A 20,734-nucleotide genomic window follows, 5' to 3' on the forward strand; every position below is an offset into this window, starting at 1 on the left:
GGTGACCAAATACTTATTTTCCACCATGATTTGCAAATAAATTCTTTAAAAATCAGACAATGTGATTTTCTGGATTTTTTTTCTCATTTTGTCTCTCATAGTTGAGGTATACCTATGATGAAAATTACAGGCCTCTCTCATCTTTTTAAGTGGGAGAACTTGCACAATTGGTGGCTGACTAAATACTTTTTTGCCCCACTGTACCCTCAGTCTGCTACTCACTTTAGAAAGAGATATCAATAGAGAAGGCGAAGTTGTTTAATATTGATTTCATTTAAAAAAAAACACTAAAACAGCTACGAATATTGACAGAGACTAAAATGTGAAACCTATGTGAAGAGCATGCCAAAACTACTTGGTCTGTCTAAATGGAGCATTCATTATATATAAGAAAGCAAACCAAGGAATCAAAATGAAAACAGATATTGCAGCAAGTATTTGGAGAAAACTGAAGTCAAATATTAGAAGATACCCTAACAAACAGACTAAGTACTTTCTTCTGGTCAATCAACATCCTCAGTACTCTGGTTGCAAAACCTGGGATACACATGTTAGGGACAGGCAATCTGGTGCCCTCCAGCTCTTTTGGCTTGTAAATCCTATAATCTTATCATTGGTGAGGTTAGCTGGGGCAGATGGGAGATGAAGTTCAAAACAGGGCACCAGATTGCCCTTCACTACCATACCCTGACAATGCCAGCTTCAGGTAAAAGCAACACCAAGAAAACTACATGTAGTGTGTTCCATTTCTTCAGTCAGGAATAGGGAAGCCCTATTACTGTGCATGGGACTGCCCTCCAGATACCCGATTATTGATCCAATCCCAAATCATGTTCCTTAAACAAGCATGAATTATGTGAACCAGATTAAACATTCACAAGTGGCTAAAAAGAACTGCACTCAGAAGATAATAATGAATTGAGAAAAATGAGAAAAGAGAGAGCAATTGGAGCTCCATAGCAGTCAATCCTGTGCTTTAGCTTAATTAAAAAATGTCAGTGAAGAATTACTAGAGACAGTAGCCATATTAGGTGTAACAACAAAAGCAACAAAAGAATCTTACAGTACCTGAAATAATAGAAAACTTAAGACTACTCTGCCTTGATTCTAGGTCATAAAACTACACATTTTATACTATTAACTAATCTACGCTTTTTTCTATCGTTAATGAAAAAGCTGACAGAACAGGTATCAGATTTGTGGGGGGTATCAGGCTGGGTTGGATTTCTAACAGAAGACGTAACTCTAAATGATCTGAATGCAATTGGAGTTGGACATTTAATAATGAACATAAGCAGAGAAAATGCTACTAGTAAAATAAAATGAAGCTGAACCAAGTACTTGTCAGACAGTGGCACTGCCATGAAAAATACGTTTTTTAATAACATTACAGTATTTCTGAGTTCTCCTTCAGCTCCAAAGTAACTTATAATTGCTTTGAAAACACTGAATAATAAGAAGAGTTCTATGCACTAACATCAGCTGCTTAGGAAGATGCCAAGGCCTATATAAGAAGTTCAAAGCATATGGACAGGGACATATTCTGAATCCTTTATGTATCAGTTGAGAGCCAGTTTGGTGTAGTGGTCAAGGCATCAGTTTAGAAACTGGGAGACCACGAGTTCTACTCCTGAAAAACCAGCTGGGTGACCTTGGGCCAGTCACTCTCTCTCAGCCCTAGGAAGGAGGCAAAGGCAACCACTTCCAAAAAAACTTTGCCAAGAAAACTGCAGGAACTAGTCCAGGCAGTCACCAGGAGTCAACACTGACTTGAAGGCACAAAATAAAAAGTATCAGTTACTTTGCCTCAGGGCAAGAAAATTGGTAGGCTGACTTTGTCTTCAAGATCTGATCTGCTTGTAGTGGGTGGGGCTAAATGATCCACAAGGTTCCTTCTAACTGCATTATTCTACATTCTCACAAATAATGGATTCTGGAATAATTATCCACTAATTTTAATTTGAGAGTTTATATGGGAACTGAGAGAATTTCTACACTGACTTATTAAAACTGCAAAAGATCCTGCAGAGTACTTTGAAAAAGAAAAGCAGCATATTAATTTGGACTCTACAATTGTTGCATAGGGAAAGGCAAATCATTCCCCTCGTACACAGAGCATTGCTCCCAGATGGCTTTATTACAACGGACACACATGAAATTTAACAGAGCTCCAGCAGCATTCCCAACCTTCCTTCCTCTTCCTATTTGCAGTTCCATCTTATGCCAATGTTGATCTTCCCCACTTCTACAAGTTTTATTATTTTTAGAGACCAAATCTAATTCTGCAATTTTCTGTTCATGTTTTCAAATTGCTCCTGGGCCCTCTGGCATGTTCAGCTATGATGTGTGCTTGCAGCTTCACATAATTCACCATCTGTTGATTTCATTAGTATGCAAATGCTGATCAATAATGAAGATGTTAAACAAAAGTAATCCTAACCCTTGTCCTTTCCTCCTTGTTACCGCCCTAGCTATTTTCTGTTACTCTTTACTGGGATCCAGGATGGGAAGAGAAATGTAGTGGTTGCAGTGGGCTGGGGCTTTGTATGATGCATTTTTCTACCTTCATTATCACAAGCTTGGGAGATTCCTCTCCAGACTCACTTGATGCCCAGAGAAAAGCATTTCAACTATGTATTATCTTTCCTAAAGAAAAGCCACCCAAGGCAGCCAAAGCACTAAGCAAATTCATATCTCATTGTTAGGGGGAGGGAAGGGCCTTAAAAAAAATAACTGGACTGAAGCCTCACAGCCCAAGCAAGCCAGTTTAGCTAACCAGATTAGGTTGGTGAACCAGAGATTCCAGTTTTTAAAGGAAAAAAATAGAATATTCCATGATTCTCCAGTAAGAGCACTTATTTTCATCCTGAACAAGGTACTGGTTCAGAGTTTCCACTGCATCCTTAGGGTAAGGTGCTGGGAATAAGAGGTAAAACCATGACACTTCAGCTCAAATCTCTACCAACTCTTTGACAGCAGTGTGCTATATACTCCAAATAAATAATAAACAGCTTATATTCTTCACAAAGGAAACCTTCTACTTTGAGTAACTGATTCACACAAACCTGTAAATAAATAAAATAAATCTATACAAAATAGATTAACTTGAACTAGTTATGCTTTTTGGTTTTTTGTTGAAGAATCAGAACTGCTCTTCAGCAGAAAAGATGAGAAGGGAACAGATTTAGAAACATATGTAAGATAGTAGCCAAGGCTTTACCATCATCTAAAGAGATTTTTGAGAAGTCTAGAAAATATTTCTTCCTTCTTCTACACTACCCTTTCTCATGCCAACTACTTCCCCAATCATTTGCCTGATGTTTTTTGCCAGTCCGGACAAATGCAGGATTCTGTGACACAAGGTAAGTTAAACCATATTTTTCTAACTACTTTAGTGTCCTATATTTATTTATTTCACTATGCTTCTATACAAAACTTTAAAGTTTAACACTTTCAAAACTCAAAGTGTTGTATAAAATGCCTTGAAGTAATCAAAAACTTTTTGAGATTATGGATTATTCAGGAAGATAGATCTAGAAATGCATACTTTTCCCTTAGCATCATGTTTCTATTAATATAAATAAGCCTTTCTCAAACTGATGCTTTCTAAATGTGTTGCGCTAAAACTTCTCAGAATTTCCAGCACTGGCCATCCTACCACGGTATGCTGAGAACTGTAGTCAAATATGCATGGCAGGAACTAGGTTGCAGGAAACTGATGACGATGCAACCAATAGCACAAAAGCTACTCTCCATTATCAAAGGGATTTAGTCCAGATCTACAGAAAGCAGCCCTGCTACTTGCTTCTGTTTGGTAATTGTAAGGAAAGGTGTGCATCCCAGTGTCCAGAGCAAAAGTACATAATTCACTGCCAAAGGAAAAAGCTTTGTCTTATTGGTATTTCCCACTTTCTTTAAATAAGGACTACATGCACTCCAGCAGTATCATACAAAAATGTACAGCCTCAAAACAAAAGTCTAAAAAAGGCACGTATTGACAGAGAAAAAGCTTTGTACAAATGATATTACACCAAGGTACCTATGACTATCAATATAAACGTATCTCATATACACAAATGTAAAATATGCACTAGCTGAGGTGGGAGGAAAATTCATTTTCTCCATGGAAAAACACTAGTATTTAAGTATTGAAAAAATGCAATATTAAAAAAAACAGGCAAAAACAATTAACTCTCCTGCAGTAAGAGAAGTAAGTGAACATAAATTGCAAAAAGGTGGTAGTTTCAATGGAAACTATGTATGATTTGCTCTGCCAGAAAATTATCAGTGCAGAGAGCTAAATTCAATTCATCTTCATGGGCTCAACATATACATGCTGTTTTTATTAACTGTGATTTTTAAAAATATTTTTATTTAAAAGAATCTGAAAATGAAAGATACTGGTTAATTACGTCTCAGATACACGCATGGGAAGCTTTCATTTCCAAAGGAAGCAAACTCCTTAATCCAGAAGTACCCTATATCTAGGCTGTCAAGAACAGTCTTGAGACACTTGCACTAAATGTAAAGGGAAAGAAATTAATAAAGGCAGTGGGGCTGCTCTAATCTGACCTAAACCTTTAATAATGTTCATCCATTTATGAGAATATCACCTACACAAAGGACTATTCAACCAACTACCTTTTTTAATAAGACCACCAATCCAAAAATAATCTTAATCAATTAAATATCACTAAGACCGCTACATTAGGTCATTTCTAATGTGAAACTTACAAGGAAAACTAACAGCTATCTTCAATTTGATCTGCACATTATATAGCTCTGCTGATAGTAAGAATTCTGGATACAGCCTTCCTGTTTTCTCTGGATTAAACCTTTTAAAATATCACAATATAAACTATGTTGCTTTCTCTATAAAAGGATTACAATTTAATTAATGACTATAAACATAAACTTTATCCAAGGACAGAGAATTTTTTTCTTAAACCATTCTATATTTAATGCAAGCACTAATCTTTTTACCATTATTATGAAATGGCTGTGTAACTCATTCAATGACTGTGTGAATGCCATATCTGTGCCTGACAATTGGAAGATGCTATTATCATTTCTCTGTTAAAAAAAGGGAACAGTATCAAGAGCAAAGGCAAAAACTACAGAATCAGAATTCTGTCAAACACCTTCCCAGGTATACTTAACAAGTTAGTTTTTACATTGGTTCTTACTACTACCTTTGTTATATGGCTATATGAGAGGGAACAAGAAGTGACAGTGAGCAAAATTTGGGAAGTGCAGTTTGATTTTATGCCAGGCAGGGAGAGTGCAGATCTAATTTTTGCTCGTTAAGCAAAAATCATTGAGAAGACTGTGACTGTGTAAAAAAGAAAATTTGTTGCACTTTTGTTGATTTAGAGAAAGCATACAATAAATGGAATAGGTTTAAATTATGGAATATTTTGCACAAGTATGGAGTTGAAGTTTGATTGCTGAATATGATAAGTGCAGTATATCACAGACGTAAGCATGTATGTGAATAAATGGAATGCTTAGCAAATGATTCAGCAGTGGAATAAATACTGGAGTAAAACAAGAATCTGTGATGCCCCCTTGGTTGTTTATAGAAAATGTATAAGGATTGCTCATAATGATGGTAAAAATGTGTTGGTTAGGAATGTAAATGTACATATGCTAATGTTTGTTGCTGGGTGAGAAGTCTCATGTTAGAAATACAGTGGAACCTCGGTTTACGAACTTAATTCGTTCCGTGACTCTGGTTGCAACCCGAATTGGTCGCAACCCGAAGGAAATTTCCCCATAAGGTTCAATGTAATTACCGTTAATCCGTTCTGGCGTGGAGGACAGGGAGGCGGCTATTGCTTGGAGGGAGAGTCCCCCTCCCTACAACCATGTGTCAGGGGCAGAAAATGGCCGCGGACCATGTGTCAGGGGCAGAAAAATGGCCGTGGACCACGTGTCAAGGGCGTAAAAATGGCCGTGGACCACGTGTCAGGGGTGGAAAAATGGCCGCGGACCACGTGTCAGGGGCGGAAAAATGGCCGCGGACCACGTGTCAGGGGCAGAAAATGGCCGCGGACCACGTGTCAGGGGCGGGAAAATGGCAGCGGACCACGTCAGGGGCGGAAAAATGGCCGTGGACCACGTGTCAGGGGAAAATGGCCGCGGACCACGTGTCAGGGGCGGAAAAATGGCCACTGACCATGTGTCAGAGGCAGAAAATGGCCGTGGACCACGTGTCAGGGGCGGAAAAATGGCCGTGGACCACGTGTCAGGGGTGGGAAATGGCCGTGGACCACGTGTCAGGGGTGGGAAATGGCCATGGACCACGTGTCAGGGGCGGAAAAATGGCCGTGGACCACGTGTCAGGGGCGGAAAAATGGCCGTGGACCATGTGTCAGGGGCGGAAAAATGGCCGCGGACCACGTGTCAGGGGCAGAAAATGGCCGCGGACCACGTATCAGGGGCGGAAAAATGGCAGCGGACCACGTATCAGGGGCGGGAAAATGGCCGCGGACCACGTGTCAGGGGCAGAAAAATGGCCACTGACCATGTGTCAGAGGCAGAAAATGGCCGTGGACCACGTGTCAGGGGCGGAAAAATGGCCACTGACCATGTGTCAGAGGCAGAAAATGGCCGTGGACCACGTGTCAGGGGCGGAAAAATGGCCACTGACCATGTGTCAGAGGCAGAAAATGGCCGCGGACCACGTGTCAGGGGCGGAAAAATGGCCACTGACCATGTGTCAGAGGCAGAAAATGGCCGTGGACCACGTGTCAGGGGCGGAAAAATGGCCACTGACCATGTGTCAGAGGCAGAAAATGGCCGTGGACCACGTGTCAGGGGCGGGAAAATGGCAGCGGACCACGTCAGGGGCAGAAAAATGGCCGTGGACCACGTGTCAGGGGAAAATGGCCGCGGACCACGTGTCAGGGGCGGAAAAATGGCCACTGACCATGTGTCAGAGGCAGAAAATGGCCGTGGACCACGTGTCAGGGGCGGAAAAATGGCCGTGGACCACGTGTCAGGGGCGGGGAAATGGCCATGGACCACGTGGCAGGGGCGGAAAAATGGCCGTGGACCACGTGTCAGGGGCGGAAAAATGGCCGTGGACCACGTGTCAGGGGAAAATGGCCACGGACCACGTGTCAGGGGTGGAAAAATGGCCACTGACCATGTGTCAGAGGCAGAAAATGGCCGTGGACCACGTGTCAGGGGCGGAAAAATGGCCGTGGACCACGTGTCAGGGGCGGGGAAATGGCCATGGACCACGTGGCAGGGGCGGAAAAATGGCCGTGGACCACGTGGCAGGGGCGGAAAAATGGCCGTGGACCACGTGGCAGGGGCGGAAAAATGGCCGTGGACCACGTGTCAGGGGCGGAAAAATGGCCGTGGACCACGTGTCAGGGGCGGAAAAATGGCCGTGGACCATGTGTCAGGGGCGGAAAAATGGCCGCGGACCACGTGTCAGGGGCAGAAAATGGCCGCGGACCACGTGTCAGGGGTGGAAAATGGCCACGGACCACGTGTCGGGGCGGAAAAATGGCCACGGACCATGTGTCAGAGGCAGAAAATGGCCGCGGACCACGTGTCAGGGGTGGTAAAATGGCTGCGGACCACGTGTCGGGGGAAAATGGCCGCGGACCACGTGTCAGGGGCAGAAAAATGGCCGCGGACTGTGTCACGGGAGGGAAAATGGCCACGTATCCTGTTCGTACCCCGAGGCGGAGTTCGCGAACCGAAGCAAAATTTTGCGGCCAGAGCTGGTTGTAACCCGAAAAGTTCGTTAACAGAAGCGTTTGTAACCCAAGGTTCCACTGTACTGTATAATGCAAGAGCTTTTTTTTTTTTGTTCCTTTGAGTCAATATTAACGCCTGGTGACTGCCTGGACAAATCAGGCAGTTTTCTTGGCAAGATTTTGGAAGTGGTTTGCTATTGCCTCCTTCCTAGGGCTGAGAGAGAGTGACTGGCCCAAAGTTACCCAGCTGGCTTCAGGCCTAAGGCAGGACTACAACTCACGGTCTCCTGGATTCTAGCCTGGTGCCTTAACCACTACACCAAACTGGCTCATCTACGCAAGAGTATGGATCTGAAAAAAATTAATGAATCAGAGATCAAGGTTAATGTGTTTGACAGGAAAAGTGGACTAATTGCAAATTATGTATGATGGCAAAAAAAAAAAAAAAACCTGTCAAGTTACTACAGCTAATAGCATAAACTGTCTATTTGTGATCTCTGTGATAAAAGTTGCTGGAAAAAAGTCTATAAGGATTTGTCACAACACACACACACACACAAATGGCAACAAAGTACCATTTGTTTAACAGAGAAATTAATAAGATTAGGCAACCAGTAAAGTTTATATAATGAGCCTTGATCATGTTAAAGTATTCCATATATTTCACTACATACCTTCATTAGCAAAATAATATAGGCTGCATGTTACAATTACAGGGCTCACAACAGTAATCCTGATAACATCTTATTGCCAAAAGCAAAGTAGGAAATACAGAACTATTCAATCTTAAGGGATCGAGGTTTTACACAGATGTAAATTTTACGCATATGTAATTTTCAAATATTTAGTGGAAAGGTTTTTAGATTCATATGTGAAATTCAGGTTCCCATCTTCATCTTTCCTATCCCACTGTTAGATATATAGACAGATCTTCTCTACATTTTTTCATACCCCCCCCACTTTCCTTCACAGTACTTAATTTTCATTCAAGTGAGTATGTATTTCTTTTTCTCATCTATATTCTGCACCCTTCCTTCAATTTCAGATGGATTTCAACTAGTTTAATTCCTTGAATGTTAACATACCAACTAACTAGTAATCAAGAGCTTTACTTCCCAATCATAAAATACTGAAGAACAATATAAAAATTCACCTGAGATCAATTTAATCAAACATACACAAGAAAATTTGTAGTTGGATTATTGTTCCATTTAAAAAATGCATAGTTCTAGCAACCTATAATCTAAAAATATGCTGTAGTGTGGATATACTCAAAAGGTAATATACTAATAGATGTTTCTATGCTGTCTTCATAAGACAGGAAGCCTATTCTATACCAGTCAAGACTTTGCATAGAATACACTTGGGAGAGAAATGAAAAGAAAGATTTGAAAAGTAACATGTACTAGAAAAGGCTTGGAGTTGAGTTGGGAGATTATTGCCACCTTCTAATACATTAGCATTTTTATATGCTCAAACACAAAAGTAAACACATAATGGACTATAAGTTTGAACTTCATCTTCAAAACTGAGAGAAGTTAAGAGTTTTGTAACGGAAGATGTGAAGTACTCAGTACTTCAATACTGGACACTTTTTCACTTTTTAGGTATGATAGTGATGTTTATTCTTAAAGGTTAAGTTTACATCTGGTTAAGATTAAATTTAAATGGCCTAAATTTAAATTTAGAGACAATTTAATTACTAACAGATCCACTGTAAAGCCGAGGAACAATCAATAACAATGAAGTGTTATGCTTCCTTTATATATGGTAACTTTTATGTTTATATACAAAACTGTGTAAATTGCAATTGATGTGGTAGGTCTCAAATAATCATCAAACTCCAGACAATGTTGTTGTCAGTTCCTGAATAATTACTTTTCCTAATTCAAAATATCTGATTTTTAATAAGGTCTTTTCTTTCTCTTCATAGTTTGGTATCATTAAAACATATTTTCCTTTGAACTGAAACCTCAAGCTGCCTCACTTCTTTAAAATATTTCATTGTCACACATAATAAGTAATTATACTTCCAGCCACCTCTTCCTCGCCCCCTATTCTCTCTCTCAATCCATTTGGTAGATAAAATCTGAAATCCCTGGGGAGACCAGTGGGCAGGCCAGTCAATGGGATATGCCATGTGGATAGCTAGTTCCTTACCGCTGAATCATTACTGCAATAAGGAGCACATGCAAATTTGTGGTGGTTGAGGGGATGGTGGTAGGAAGATGGAGGAGCAGACTGGTTGGGTCGAGCAATGGCCCCTTGAGAAGAGGGCACACCACCCCCTCCTTAAGAGCCAGCGGAACCACCCCCTTCCTCAAGGAAGAATTAACCACCGCCCAGACCCAATCATCCCCTCCCAGGCAGCCTTAACCAGCCAGGAGGGGCATGAATCTAACACAGAAGTAGCCAGACTAGCAGCTGCAAGAACCCTGTCCACTTCCTCAGGTGCAACGGGATCGCACTCCCCCCAGATAACCGTGCAGGACTTAGCCCCCGTACCCTCCGCTGGTTCTGCCCTAAAACCGGAGTCCAACATAGAGCAGATACGAGTGACTTTATCTGCTAGATGCGCAGCATATTCCTCACAGCAACCCTGCAGGTGAATCCCAGTATTACTCCCTCCAAGGAGGGACTGAGTCACCTGAAATAGGGCTGCTAGGCAGCTATCTATGGATGCAATAAGGGCGGAGAAATAATTAAATTTCGTTGCCCTTACTGTCACAAGGTAGGCTCTAATAGCAGCTCTAGTTTGAGTTCGATCATCTTTGCTCCTCGTTGTTCACCAGTGGCACTCTAGGCATCTCTTAACCCTCTTTAGTTCCCTCAGCTCTTCTGTATACCACAGAGAGTTCTGGGAACCATGGGTACAGAGAAGCCACTCAGGCGTGATCCAGTCCAAAGCCACAGCCGCTCTCCCATTCCATGCAGCCACCATGGCTTTGGTCGGACCATGTAGCAGACTTTCTGGAACAATCCCAAGCTCCCTCTGAAACCCAATCGGGTCCATCAGTCGCCTGGGGCAGGCCAATCTGATAGGCCTAGCCTTCCTGCAGAGGGGGATGATGCCAGAGAACTGGAGGCTCACCAGGGAGTGATCTGACCATGACAGGGGAGAAACCAGTATCTCCCCCATTCCAGAACACCCTGCCACTGCTCTGACAGAAAAAACAAGTCAGGCATATGACCACTATTATTCATCAGGCCCTGGATCACTTGGGACAGGCCCATGGCTGTCATGGTAGCCATGAACTCCTCAGACCCCCGCCCAGAGAAGGCAAGTTGAATTCTCCCAAGAACATAAGCCTGGGGAACTCTACCACCAACCCAGCCACGGAGTCAAGAAACTCAGGCAGGGAGGTTGCTGTGCAGCAGGGAGACTGGTACAACAGCAACAGTCCCAACTGATCCCTCTTAGTGCCCAACTTAATAAATAGGATCTCGCACTCAGCAATCTGAAGAGCAGTGCCCCTGGATGCCTCCCATGAATCTCAGATGACCACCACCACCCCATCACTCCTACCTGGGGTCATGGCTGCTGCCACACCCAGAACCCAGCTGGGCAGATCTCAGAGAGCAGAAAGGCCCCCTCCTGTCCCAGCCAGGTTTCAGTAATGCATGCCAGGTCAGCCTTTTCATTGACAAGTCATGAATAAAGGTGGCCTTTTTACAGACCGACCTGACATCCAGCAGCAACAGCTGACAGCCCAGGCCCTTGAAAGTTTGCCATCTGGGGCCCGAGAGTGAGTTTGAGGGGCTGGAACATGCCACAGGGACAACATACCTGTAGCCTAGTCCCCATGAATGGTCTGTCCCCTATCTCCTGTCATATCTCTTCTTACCCTTCACTACTGGGATGTTACAACTTGCCCTCATCCCTTCAAAGCCCTCCCCCCTCCCTGTCCATGAAGGTCCATGCCCAAGTCCACAACCCCCACCTCATTCACACAATCAACAGTCAACCAAATAAGGAGCTCCCCAATACCGGAGGCACTTCTGCAGAGCACTCAGTGCCTGCAGCTAATTAGGGACCCACCTCACTTCATCCCCATCTATCAGCCATACAATGTCTTCAGTCAGTCCCCTCTCACCAGACTGCTTAGGCACCTGATTGCACAATCCCTAAGATCCAAAACCCTGCATCCCTGGCTCTCGCCCATGGGCAGGTGAGAAATGATTCAAAATCTTTTTTTTAAATGTTTTAAAATCTTTTTTTTAAAAAAAAAGATGTGCACGGGAAAAAACACAGCCCATATATTACTTGCTTGCTGAATTACTGAATTTCAGAGAGCAGGAAGAACATTATCTATGCAGCGTACACAGTTCAACTCAAGATATCCCTTCCTTAAAAAAGACTTCTAATTTTCAGAGATTTTTAATACAACCCTAATTTAGCAGTAAATGTTCAAACTCAACCCAAAAATATGAAAGTAACAGGAAGTACAATTCTTCCTATGGATTCAAGAAGAAAGATCACAATGCTATCTTATGTAACTTGAATTTGGAAAGCTAACCTATTCAACAAAGAGTCACTTTGTTGTGAGATGGGGAGTGTCTAAATTTGAAATATAAATATAAATATAATAAATTAATTAATTAATTAAGTGCATTCTTCATTGTCCATTAGGTTTGCTATGTTACAAAGTGGCAAACAGGAGCAAGGACTATCTCTCTTTTCTTGTGCCTCTTAACCTGTAATGAGAGGGTACATTTGACATTGGGATTTGAGGAATAGGTGCCTTTCAGTATATCCTAAAGCATTACCATACAGATGAGCACCTGCTTAGTGGGATTTGGGATCTAGCTCAGTCCCTTTATTGAAATAATTCTAAGGTAGGAATGTATAGAACTGAATGTTATTAAAAGATTATTTTTACATTTGTTGGTCTGTTGTTTTTGATGCTGTTATACTCGATTTGACTTTCTGAGTTTTTCTTTTCTTAATGACAAAGAGAATATGAAATGAAAGTGAAATGAAGCCTAGACTAAAACATGTTTTCTTTCAATATGCTAACTTTACATAACTAGAACTGTTTTTCAATAACACACCACAAATATGCAATCTCTGTGTGTAATCAGAAGTGGTAAAATCCAGTAACAACTGTATCACCTGCTATTTTTACACATTTCAAACAGCCCTGAGACTGCAAGAAGCTGCTGTGACATACATATGCACACATACATATCTCCCTCATCTTTTAGAACATCCGTTTCAGAAGCTTAAAACAACATGGAAAGTTATACAAGTTAAAAATAGATCTAATACGCCACTGACCTACCACACTTTCACTAACAAGATTTCTAGAAGTTAATGCTGGGAGATTACTATTCCGCTCTGTGTAATCTGTGTTCTGGGATCCTCTTATGCTCATGTTTTCTAGCCCTTTTATGAAATCATTGTGAGGATTTGAAGGAAGATGTTATCAGTACCTCAGTGGGGAAGGCTATAACTTCCTCGGTGATAAAACACATGCTTTGCATTTAGACAGTCCCAGAATCAATCTCAGGTCTCCAAAAAAAAAAAAAAAAAATCACCTTCCTGAAATCCAGGTGCCAGTCAGAATCTAAAATTTCAAATTACAGTGGTACTTAAAAGTTTGTGAACCCTTTTGAAATTTCAATATTTCTGCATTATACTTGTTCATTGATTTATTGAGGAAAATGATCCAAAGCTATATATTTATGTGTGGCAAAAGTTCATGAACCTTTAGGATTATCAATTCATCTGAAGAGGAAATTAAGAGGTATTTCAATCAATGGGATTATAATCAGGTATGAGTGTAGGAGGTCCTCTCTTATTTAAAGAACAGAATTCTGGGTATTCATTATCAAAGACTGATCTTCACAACACAGGTAGGTGGAAGTGTGTCATGGCTCCAGCAAAGGAGATTTCTGAGGACCTCAGAAAAACAGTTGTTGATGCTCAGCAGTCTGGAAAAGGTTACAAAACTATTTCCAAAGAGTTTGGACTCCACCACTCCACTGTCAGGCAGATCATGTACAAATGGAGGCAATTCAGTACCCTATCCAGGAGTGGTTGACCAACCAACCAAGATCACACCAAGAGCAAAGCATATAATACTCCAGGAAGTCTCAGAAGAACCCCAGGGTAACATTTGGGGAACTAAAGGCCTCTCTTGCATTAGCAAATGTCAGAGTTCATGAGACCACCATCAGGAAAACACTGAACAACAATGGTGTGCATGTCAGGGTTGCAAGGAGAAACCCACTACCTTCAAAAAAGAACATTGCTGCCCGTCTACAGTTTGCAAAAGTCATGTGGATAAGCCAGAAAGGTACTGGAAAAATATTCTGTGGACAGATGAGAACAAAACAGAACTTTTTGGCCTGAATAAAGTGGTGTATTTTGCAAAAGGTAAACACTGCATTCCAGCATAAGGATCTTATCCCAAATGTGAAACATGGTGGTGAGAATATCATGGTTTGGGCCTCCTTTGCTGCCTCTGGACCAGGATGGCTTGCCATCATTGATGGAAGTGTGAATTCTGAATTGTACCAGCAAATTCTACAGGAAAATATCAGAGTATTTGTCCGTGAACTGAAGCTCAAGAGAAGTGGATCACACAGCAAGACAATGACCCAAAACACACAAGTTGTACCACCAAAGAATGGTTAAAGCAGAAGAAAGGTAAGGTTTTGGAATGGCCAAGTCAAAGTCCTGACTTTAACCCTATAGAAATGTTGTGGGAGGACCTGAAGCAGGCAGTTCATATGAGGAAGCCCACCGACATCACTGAGTTGAAGTTGTTCTATAAGGAGGAATGGGCTAAAATTCCTCCAAGTCAATGTGCAGGACTGATCAATTGTTATCGGAAACATTTAGTTGCAGTTATTGTTGCCCAAGGGGGGCATATCAGTTACTGAAAGCAAAAGTTCACATACTTTTGCCACACACAAATATGTAGCTGGATCATTTTCTTCAATATATCAATGAACAAGTACAGTATAATGTTTTTGACTGATTTGTTGAATTGAGTTCTCTTTATCTAGTTTTAGGACTTGTTTTAAATCATATTTATCCAGAAATACTAAACATTCAAAAGGGTTCACAAACCTTTAAATACCATTGTAATTGTCCATAGCATCTCTGATCAAAAAATAATTGAAATAATTGACAATTATTGTTTCAGTAAACAAGAACATATTTGATAAGATGAACCAGGAGTCTGTATTAGTGTAAAGAGACTTTGTACATATTTAGAAAACATATAGACTTGTTTCTTCAGTTATGGTCTGGCAATTTCACAGATTCAGTTACAAGTCTAGCATAATATATAATTTGGTGTTTCTTGTTTTGATTTTTTAAATAAAAATTAAGAGGACTTAGGAGAAATTTTAAAAAATGGAAGGGAAGAAGGACAGCCTGTTAGTCCAAAATGAATTAACTCCATGGGGACACTGAATGCAATATTGACAGAGGAAATGACTAACTTCAGGACCAAGAATGCAACCCATCATAATGCTCAGTAGCAACCAATTCCCCAGGATTGCCTGAATTACACTTATTCAATACAGTACTGCATGTTTTCTTTCTCTTCAGGTTTTCTGTCACATTATCATAATTCCCTTATTATCTGATCTTATAGTAACAGCCAGTGTGACACAACGGACAGATACTAGGCTTCAACATGGAACATTTTAGTTCATAATTATATCCTATTGTGAATGATTTCACTGGATGGCTTTGGGCTCAATGGAGAAAGGTGGGATACAAATGCTGCAAATAAAAGAATCCAGATTATTAACTATATACAAGTCTGATAGGAAACTATATTTTTTGATCAACAGCAGTAAAAAACAGATGAAGGTACTAATTACATACGCTAGTCTGTCTCAAGTCACTTTTGCCATCTGCTTGTACTGTTCAGGAGCAAATGACAATGATCAGACAACTGGACAGAAACACTTCTCCTGATTAGCCTTTAGCAGATGCTGAAACAAACAAAGCTTGGTGCAAAAAAAAGTTTTAAAAAGTTGCAAGACAGCATAAAGGGCATTGACAATAAAGCATGACAGAAAATGCAATCTGCTGAATAAAATGGGTTTTAATATCGAGAAGAAGGTAAAATACTTGGGTATCAATCCAATAAATATGAATTGTATGTTATTTCAAAATAATTATGTTAGGACATGGAATGAAGTCAAAAGAGATACGCTAAGATGGGAGAAAATACAACTGTTATTGTTGGGGAGAATTTCTGTGATTAAGATGAATATTTTAACTAGAATGTTTTTTTTGTTTCAGACAATACCTGTTTTGACAACTGATGTACCAATTAAACAATGGCAGAAAGTTTTATAAAAATTGGTATGGCAGGGGAAAAAAACCACAAGTTAAACACAAGATGTTATAGGATGCAAAAGAAAGAGGAAGACTGGGTTTACCTGATTTGAAAGTATATTTTGCAGCTTGCTGTTTAGTTTGGATGAAAGAATGGATGACACTGAGAAACAGAAGGTTACTGGAGCTAGAAGGACACAATCTGAGATTTGGGTAGAATGGATACTTATGGTACGATAAAGCTAAGGTTAATAAAGATTTTAAAAATCATTTTGTTAGAAGTGCCATATTGAGAATATGGAATAGATATAAATCCAGGTTGTGTCTGAAAGCACAATAAAGCATTCCACAGATGAAAAATGATAAGTAAACACAACTAGTTAACTTATTGTGACATATTAGAATTTTGTCAGGGGGAAAGTAAAATAAAATCAACAGAAGATATGGTGGCAGAAGGATATACTTGTCAATGGTTTTCTTACGTACAATTACAAGAAAGATTTAAAGTAGATAAAAGAACATAAGACTGAGTTTGAAATAGAATTGCTTACAAATGATGAACATGTTATTGCTAAAATGTATAAACTTTTATTGAAATTTGAAACAGAAGAACAAGTGAAAGAAGGTATGATAAAATGGGCTAAAAACTTTGGTTACAACATACCAATGGAACAGTGGGAGAATATGTGGAAGAAAGGACTGAAATTTACATTATGTTATAACCTTAAAGAGAACTTTTCTACAATGATGTATTGTTGGTATATGTCACTGGAAAAATTGTCTAGAATGTATAAAGGTACTTTGAATTTATGTTTGAAATGTGAAGAACAAGAGGAGATATTTTATCATGCTTGGTGGAAATGTAAAAAAGCTAAAAAAAATTGAATTCAACTACATACACTAATTCAGAAGATTGTAAAGATTAATATACAACTGGAACAGAGGTGTTTCTTTTGGGATTGATTGATAAACAGTTGGAAAAAAAGTCATGGAACTTTGTTTTTATACATGGTAACTGCAGCAAGATTATTATATGCACAAAGGTGGAAAGACTTGACATTACCCACAATGGAGGAATGGATGGTGAAGATGATGGAACTTGCTGAGATGGCCAAATTGACATCTTTGATTAGAGAAAAGACATTAACTAAGATTAATGCTGATTGGAAACCCCTTTCAGACTTTTTGCATGAAACAGAAAAAAATGAACTTATGATATATTGTTTTAATTATTAGAAAAAAAATAGATTATAGAAAAATGAAAGTTATGCTGTAACCGTTGAGTAAGAGGTTATTTTATACTTATAACTGTTGTAAAAGAAAATTAGAAGTTACTTTTTTGTATTTTCTTTTTTTTCTGCACTTCTGCACTTTTTTCTTTCTTTACTTTTTTTCCCTTTATTCTAAATAAAGTTTCTGTTAGTTTTTATCTTTCTTGTTTAAAATTCTAATAAAGTTATTTTAAAAAGAAAAAGAAAAAGCAATCTGCTAGAGATCAACCAAAATGACTCAGGAAATTTTCCAGCTGCAACTGCTCCAAAACACCAGGATTCAAAAACGGTACTGGAGGCTAGGTCTAAAGATGTCTGATGAAAGGCTGCTGAAAACAACAACAGTTCAATTAATCTCTGATTTCTGAGTCTCAGTGAATAATACGGAACCTCATCCAAATGCTGCCAGATGAATGGAGAATGAACTCCTTTCTAAAACTGTACAGTACTTTCATCCAGACTTTTGCATCCTTTAATTATAAGGCAACAAGAATACAATTCAGAATGTGAATTTTTCGTGGCATGCCTAGCAAATCTGAGTAAGAGTTATAAGAGTCAGACATATTTCTCACAATTCCCAGGAAATATTTTTTTTCAGGAAACAAAATGAAAAGGCAAGATTACAGCCTCATATCTAAAAAGAGGGTAAAGAGAATAAATCCATTCACTAAACATGTTGAGAAAGGTTTTCATTTAAACAGAACCAAATTGGCTCTTTCACAGCCTCCTTGTGCATATATTTTTCTGCAATATGAGTAATTATGCCATTAGAATGTATCGTTTAGATGCCTGAAGATACAGTCTAGCCAAAGTACCTAACATTTTACAGATTTATTTGAAGAGCAGTTTGGTTTTCTTTGCTTTCAAATGTATACACAATAATATAAATAACTATAAACAGCCATAGGTCTGTTCTCTCAAGAACAGCAGACTCTCCTGAAGCCTCACTTTTTCCCCCTTGCAAATTTCAGCATGAAAAACAATAACACAAAACAAATTCAAAGTTAGCTTAGCATATTTGTCTGGTTGGAAGTTCAACACAAAGGAATAATCAGTGCTGTATCATATAGTTCTTTAAAAGAGTTTCCTTAGCAGAGAGGATTTCTAATAAATGTACAGGCGTAACTTCAATACCATTAACAGTAAAGGTTTTCTCCCTTTTATTTAACATCTCAAGCAATTTTTTTAGTCTTTTCAGGTATTAACTATATCAATAGTGGCCATTAAAAAACTAGACACAAATCTGTATTAATTAAAGAGCTGAAGTTCTCTAGGCAATGTGTAAATAATCACACTCATCTTTTTTAAAAAAAATAGGGAAAAGATATAAAAACTGCAAACATACATTAGCACATTAAAATCCATCAGTAATTTCACAGGGCTTAAATTCGGTTTATGGGAAACTTAGGTCTTTTCTAAAATCTGAAATGCAATTGCTAATTCATAAAACATCATTAATAATGTCACTAGCAGCAATTTAAGAATTGCTAAATTCAGTACATAAATACTATACTGAATGCTGCAGAATGGCCACAATTTTGTATTTGAGTTCGTCATTAAATATAACTTTGTTACACTGGACAGAATACAACTCCTATCTTAGTCTGTTTCATTCATACATCTTTTCACACAGTTCCAGTAAAGAACACTTTTCAGAGGCTGTAGTAGCACAGACTAGCTGATGCTATCACGAGAGTTTAACATTATAAGCAAATGGATATCGCAGGTAGCATCTTTGGAATGAATTAAATGTTATCCTCAAAATGTTTAGACATTTCTCATTAAGCAGATTTCCAGGCCAATTCCAAAATATGGAACCATTTAAGAATCATTTTTGGACACCATCTTTATAGATGTTTGGTACCCGGAGGAGCTGGAATCATTTACTTCTGCCATTAGCTGCAGCAGATTTTTGTTGATTTGTTCTATTTAACCCTCATTCATCTCTTCCTCAGCTCAAGTAGGACTCTTAAAATGAGCTCTGTATCAGGAGCCTGTTAACCCGCTGAGAAGCTGCAGTTGATGCAAGACATCTCCCTCCTGATAAAAGCTGGCAGCTGGCTTATGACTACTCTCTATAACCGCTCCTTATTCAGCTAGGAGTAATTCTATCAAATTATATGTAACAGTGATTTCCAATAGGTAATAGCATGTGTTTTACTTTCTGTCTCTAATATAGGGCCCTGCTTTCTATGAATTAACTTTGCTGGTTACTGATTATAATGAAATAAATTTGAATTTTTGAATTTTGTAGAGGTAAACATAAAAGTATATTCAAAATTAAGAACACAAATGGAGACAAAAAAACTGGGGAAACAATAACTGTGATTATTGTTAAATCCTAGAAGCTACACATGACATTATTGGGAAAGAACTCAAACAATCCCGATAATACCTTAAGTAGATCCAGTTCACATCTAAAAAAGGGTAAGTACAACCTCACACCTTCTGTGGCTTTTGGACACTGATTTTTATTAAAAAAACTGTGTGGCTCCTATTGCGTAAAGTTCACCTCTGCTTTTATGTGGGAGACTTTCAACTGTTTGAGCCCATTTCAATCCAATATAGATATATACATGTGACTAACTTTGATTCAGGCATCCATACTGTCTCAACAGTTTAATCTAGGATGATAATCAGTAAGTTTCATTTTTCAATGTTTTTACATTAGTGATATTGTGTGGAATTTTTCTACTTTATTTCCTTTATTTTCAACCTTATTTAAAAACAAGAAACAAGAAAAGATATATACTGGTGTATAACTAGATCTCCAAGGTCAATATTTATATTGTTTATGTTCTTGCTCACTCACCTCTCCATCACTGTCAGATATGATAATGCATGTATCCACGGAATGCGTTAACTTTGCATTTGACTGGTCCCCTGACTCCTCTTCTCCCTGATCCTGGGAATCAGGCTCGTTTGGAGTTTTCCGCTTCTTCTTTGGCATCTTTTCCACTGAAACAAAATGTATTAATGCTTTTCAGTTGACTTTGGTTTACTTTCCTTTTGACAGAATGTTGCCTTATTACCTTGAAGTGAAACATCCTAGATTCCATTCTAATCATGCTGACTGGTAAATTGAGAATATTAGGAGACACATTCATAAATCCCTGTTCTTCCAATTAAGGATAGCAGATTAAGGTGGTATAACAAAAACTAATTGTATATTCTAAAGCAATCAGGGAAAAAAATGGAAAAAGAGCTTGATTAACCCCTGTGCAAAAGATTGATTGATTGATTGATTGATTGATTGATTGATAAATCAAATTTATATCACCGCCCAACTCCCCCTCAAAGAGGGACTCTGGGCGGTTCACAACCAAAGTTACACATTTAATATCAGGAATCACCATCCATCCTTCTCAAAACCGTATTTGCTTCAACCCTCCTCCACTGCTGGTGCTGAACCAACCAAGAGAGGGGAAGTGGATCAGGCAAGA

At 39.2% G+C, this 20,734-nt stretch overlaps 1 protein-coding gene across 8 annotated transcripts in view; it reads right to left on the reverse strand.

Annotated features, from left to right (window-relative positions):
- UIMC1 (ubiquitin interaction motif containing 1) overlaps positions 1-20,734 on the reverse strand; it is a 78,829-nt gene that overhangs the window by 44,935 nt on the left and 13,160 nt on the right. For 6 of the 8 annotated variants that reach the window (XR_003085484.2, XR_003085483.2, XM_007435129.4 and 3 more), the window contains exon 2: positions 20,104-20,249. Coding sequence is in view for 5 of the 8 variants with exons in the window: in XM_007435129.4 (XP_007435191.1) it covers positions 20,104-20,241 (138 nt within the window). In the remaining 3 variants the exon portion in view is untranslated. Of the gene's footprint in view, positions 1-20,103; positions 20,250-20,734 lie in introns of those variants that run through there. The other 2 variants (XM_088133931.1, XM_007435130.3) reach the window with 2 other exon arrangements.

This window comes from Python bivittatus, unplaced genomic scaffold (assembly GCF_059951505.1).
Source record: "Python bivittatus isolate LINGU-HERP-01145 unplaced genomic scaffold, Pbiv_v1 ctg000080_np1212, whole genome shotgun sequence".
Classification (NCBI taxonomy): Eukaryota; Metazoa; Chordata; class Lepidosauria; order Squamata; family Pythonidae; genus Python; species Python bivittatus.